At 32.2% G+C, this 5,213-nt stretch overlaps 1 protein-coding gene across 1 annotated transcript; it reads right to left on the reverse strand.

Moving 5' to 3' along the window:
• Positions 1 to 2,978: 2,978 nt before the first annotated feature.
• Positions 2,979 to 5,012, reverse strand: LOC134235718 (uncharacterized; the record flags this gene model as incomplete). The annotated part of the gene is made up of 5 exons (XM_062717867.1): positions 4,838 to 5,012; positions 4,548 to 4,689; positions 4,250 to 4,300; positions 3,717 to 4,132; positions 2,979 to 3,287 (listed from the first exon to the last, which is right to left on the reverse strand). Coding segments are annotated over exons 1-5 (1,092 nt in total), but the record flags the coding sequence as incomplete, so codon positions are not given.
• Positions 5,013 to 5,213: the final 201 nt, after the last annotated feature.

The raw sequence follows: 5,213 nt of genomic DNA on the forward strand, positions 1-5,213 counted from the left end.
AAAACAAAATAAACGGTCTGTCCATTTACAATAAGATAATAAAACAATATAAGCAACTTTAAATATAAAGACTTTTTTCGTTTATTATGAAAGTAACTTTTAATGAAGTAATTGAATTAACGAAGACCGTAGCCTTCACCTCACAGTAACGTAATAATCACTTTACACGTACAACAAGACCTCGTAAATTACGGCGTTTCTGTGCACTCCTTCTTGTACACGTGTTTTCAAGATAAAGTGGGTGCAGTTTTAGTTTCTCCGATTATATTATCTACAGGAAAATGCGGAAGGCATGTAAAAGAGCTCTCAATATTAGTTCTTTTAATAAATAATTTCTAAAAAAAAATGGGAGAAATTATCTTCGATGTTGGGGGAATATTATGATAATATGAGACTTTAGAACATGTGATATACTTTGACCTATATTAAATATCATCTTTAAAACATCACTAATTTTCAACATATTTTACCATTTTTTAAAGATTCTTCTAAAATATTCAGTTTTAAGCTCATTTGGTATACATTATACAAGGGTATTAAATGCTTTTGAAAATTTTAAAAAATGATGAAACAAACAAGGATTTTTTCTTATTTTATAGGACATGTTTCAATGTGTTAATTGTACTTTCCATGTGTTCATGGTACATTGTATAACTTAACGAAAATGATAACGATTCTTTGATATGGTGCAACGAAAACAGATCGTCAGGTGTTCGGTAGAACATTTTAGGTGCTTTCCCTTTTTCATTTCAAATGATTTGGGATTTCAAAAAAAAATTATGCAGATTTTGAAGATTAAAGATTATTGCACTTGTTTGTTTGTGAACATAATAATACAAAACAACCCCTCTCTCAAGGTCGTGTCTATACAACCTCAAGAAGCGTTGGTATTCACTGCTGTAAATATTCCTCTGTGATTAATGTTACAGGCATATTATGACGGAACTAACCTTCTTAAATTTAATTATTTCCTCGTTAAATCTAATTATTTCCATTGCTAATATTTAGAAGATTATCATTGAAAAAATAACTCCGTATTAGAACAATAATGAAAGAATGCTTTTCAATCGTCTCAAATTAGTATTTTCTAGCATTATAAATTTATGCATCAAAAAAAAAAAAAAAAAGATATAGACATATCCAAATCTCTAAGAACAACGACTCCTAACTTGATCAGTCTTACTAGAATAATGCATCCTAGAAAGCATTCCTTCACGTTGGCTATTAAATGTGACCTATTAATAATTTTCTTAAATATTTTTTCTTTAATTTCAACTTATCAACTACAATGATGAATCTACAGTATATTTTTGGAGCATTCCATTCTCAAGTAAACTTTAATTACCATTGTTGAACTAAGACGCACATGCATCTTCCTAGCTCTGTTGAAAATGCAACAGATATTGCCTCTGACCTCTATTTATTGGATGAATAAATGAATGTAATACCCCAAAAAGAAAAGGACGTACATATAAATGTCAATGATAATAAATTTTCATTACTAAATTATTTGCTGTCTGAATGTTTAATGAATCTCTTTAGGAAAGAAGACTAGTGCTTGGACTGTATAAACGTCTCATTTGGGCAAAAGACTTTTGTACAAAACACATAAATTAATGGATAAATTACACGACTGGAACATACACTGAATTATTGTTGTTTGATTTGAAGTATCTTTTATGATTTTGTTTGTCGATCAATTACTGTAAATCATGATGTGAAGATTAAAAAGTCATTTTAATGTGTTGAAACACAAGTGGAGGAATCTACAGAATACAGCAAAACGTGTCTGACAAAATTGATATTATCGTAAATAAGATAAAGGATTGCTATCTATCAACTTCTCCTTAAAGTCGAATGAAACAATAATGAAAGAAAGTGACCTCTATCACTTAGAAGCAATTTCAATAAAAAAGATTACGATTCATATTATTGACAATCAAGACAACAAATCAGATGGTCACACCAACCCAGGCCTGAGCCTTCTTAAGCAAACCAGGAAATGGGGTTAGAAAGCATTGCTTTAACAACAAATTAAAATATTTAAAATGTACATAAATGATACATTCAAGTCAGAATACTATATAACAAAGACTTCTTCATAACAAGAGGAGAACACTACATGTGACCCTCAGTTCGAACCTTCAGATATATCCACGATGTTTCAGCAATTTACAATAGCTTTTCTTATTTGTATGTCTATAGCTACTTGATATATCCCAGTGAACTTGAAATAAAAGACACCACAGAGTATGCCACATTTTGTTTATATTAAGATTTTACTGACTAAACACGATCAAGGGTATTTAACAAATTGTATGACAAACGAGAACACCTCAACTTTCTTTACTGAGTCCACTATTACCAACTTATGGTGCTTACATATATGTCTCTCCAGACTTATTCGCTACTCAAAAGCTGGCTTTGAGTAGCAATTTTTAAAGCGAGTCAAGCTACTCACTGATAAGTCTGTTTCACATGGATTTCAACATTCTCGTTTAAAGGCGGCATTTCATATACACCTGTATAGCCGTTATATTTTATTTACCCATTTAGCAAATATAACATATTTTGTCGCATTCTTGCTGACTCGTTTCGTACTAATTGTAACGTGTTTGTTTTTTTTTTCAAACACGGACTGTTCACTTATCTTGAGTACCTGATACCACGTGTTGAATTTCCAGGGATCTGTGTTCAAGCCCTCTTCACATAAGATTTTTTAGATCGATCACAGTTCCTTAGCTTTGCCATTTGCATTTTTCTGGTATATCAGGTGCCATGGAGGAGTGAACATACCCTTGCCGACCAGTCGTGCAAACTGTGTGTTGTTCGTCATGATCAGGAATTAACGGAAAAATCCTTTGACATTTCTCATTAGAATTTACAAACGATTTTTCATATAAACATCCTCAGAAATGCATAATACACCAGAATATATACAAATTAAATCTGAATATGGTAATTAATACTTAACTAACATGTTTTCTGAGGTGTCTCTCTATTATGCAGTAATACAAGAACCTTCGAAAATCACAAAATGTAAGCAGACAAAGACAAGAAACCAGAATGACTGATCCTATATAACCTATGCACTGGGATGACATTCGTTGGTCATTTGCTGAGGTCAGGCTTCTGTAATATGCTGTCAGGTTCTTTTTAATCAGCTGAGTCTCTATTTTTCTTTGGAGTATTCTATCAGCCAGTTCTTCCTCTGTGTAATTGTAACCTGATCCGGTACATTTACAGACACAAAATCCAACGAGTATGGTTTCCTCCTCTAATGTTGTCTGTTTATATAAAATATGTGCACAGAACGTAAGCCAATAATTTTTTACTGGATTGAAAATTCTCCTAATTTTTTTTTTCAACTGAAGCCTTAATAATGATACTTGATAAAAATAAATGGACAAAGAGAAAGGAAAACAAATTATTTGTATATTTGTTTTAGTTAAACCCGAGAAATAATATAATATACAGATGTTCTTCTGCTACTTAAAGATTATCATCTCATTAAAAAACAAGATAAAAACGAAATCAATCTTAGTAACACTTTAAAAAGAGAATTGCTGAATATAAACCAATGACAAAAAAAAATTCGGTGATCTTTTTATGAAACATAATCATAATAACGATTAAGATTAATCTTTGCAATTAATCTGAGTTCATTGGAGATGTATAAATTATAATATCAGCTACAGTGATAATATATGACCTACCTGCGTGCTAAATTTATCTAGGTTATTGTATTCTGTTGTATATAATCCTGTACTCAGAGTACTATTTAAGTATTCTTCAGTATTATTTTGGTATGCCGTGGTCACTGCAGCTGTAATTGAAGGCTCAGACGTAGATGTTGTGACAGAGGAAAGTTCTACATCTGAACTTGTGGTCATTATCGTCGTTGCTTCAACAACCGTCCCATCTGAGGTAGTTGTTATTTTGTCTGATGAGCTTGTGCTTTCTGGTCTTGTGTACCCCGTAGTCCCAGTCTCCAATGTTGTTTCATTGTGATTTGAAGATATTACAGTGGTTGTCATTAAATCATTTAAAGTCGTATTAACATCTAGCTTTGTGACATTTTCGGAAGAAACAATATCTGTTCCTGTTGTTGTAAAATATTGTGTATATGGTTCTGAAAATAACAGCTTTCTAGTTCAATAATATTAAAATGAAACAAAAACCTTTGTGTTAGAGAGAGAGAGAGAGAGAGAGAGAGAGAGAGAGAGAGAGAGAGAGAGAGTAGAAATACCTTGTAACCAATATCCAGTGATGACCACAGCATCTCCAGCAACAAAGGTGCCTAGAATTATTAATGAAATATATGGAGATAACGAGCAGTATTCAAGCTCAAAAGTCCATAAAACCATTATAAAAGTACAAAATAGGAGCACTGAGCAAACACGGACCTCCAAAATGTAAGAAATTTGCGTGAGGAGTATAAATAATGATAATACGTTATGAAATATATTTATATTTACATGTTATTTAATCTTTTCTAATAATGCAACACCGAAATAGACATTTATTGTATTCAAATTGTAATATACCTTTTAAGTCTTTTGTTTTAAACTGAAAATAGAAATCACTCTCACTAGTCAGTACAGTGACTACAATGCAACGGACGAAAATAGATTGAATTGTTTGATACGGTGTAGTGATGCAGAATCCACTTCCAGGGGTCTCAAAACGCTGAAATAAAGAAATCAGTCCGGGGGTATTGGTTAAGCAATTGTTCAGCAAATAATTTATTGAGTTTTTTTTAAACCAAGGTTATATGCATTTGATTTACAATATGAGGAATATAAAAATGAGCATTGCATGAAAGAGAAGTACTCACCTTTGGTGCTCCATTTTCCAGAATGTACTCGAGAGAAGCTGTGGATGAACATCTTAGCATGCTGTGTTTTATGGTAAAAATGTAAGATCGTACTATGTTGGCCAGGAAGCTTTCTTTGGCGCAGGCCATTAATTGATCTATCTTGATAATTTTGTCATCATCGTAAACAGCCATCTAAGAAGGACACCAATAGAACTTTTAACGTTAAAAATTACAGAAAAAAAAACAAACGACAAAAACTACAAAAGAGGGCGATAATCAGGGAACTCCTGAAATTCTGCAGGTGGAATCAGGTGCTTAAGAGATGAACGCCTAATAGCCTGTTCATCGGTTACATCCTCCCTATACTCCTATCTATTGATCATTCCGTAGTCAA

Source organism: Saccostrea cucullata, unplaced genomic scaffold (assembly GCF_032062105.1).
Source record: "Saccostrea cucullata isolate Sc308-1 unplaced genomic scaffold, CSIRO_AGI_Scuc_v1 ctg23348, whole genome shotgun sequence".
Lineage (NCBI taxonomy): Eukaryota > Metazoa > Mollusca > Bivalvia > Ostreida > Ostreidae > Saccostrea > Saccostrea cuccullata.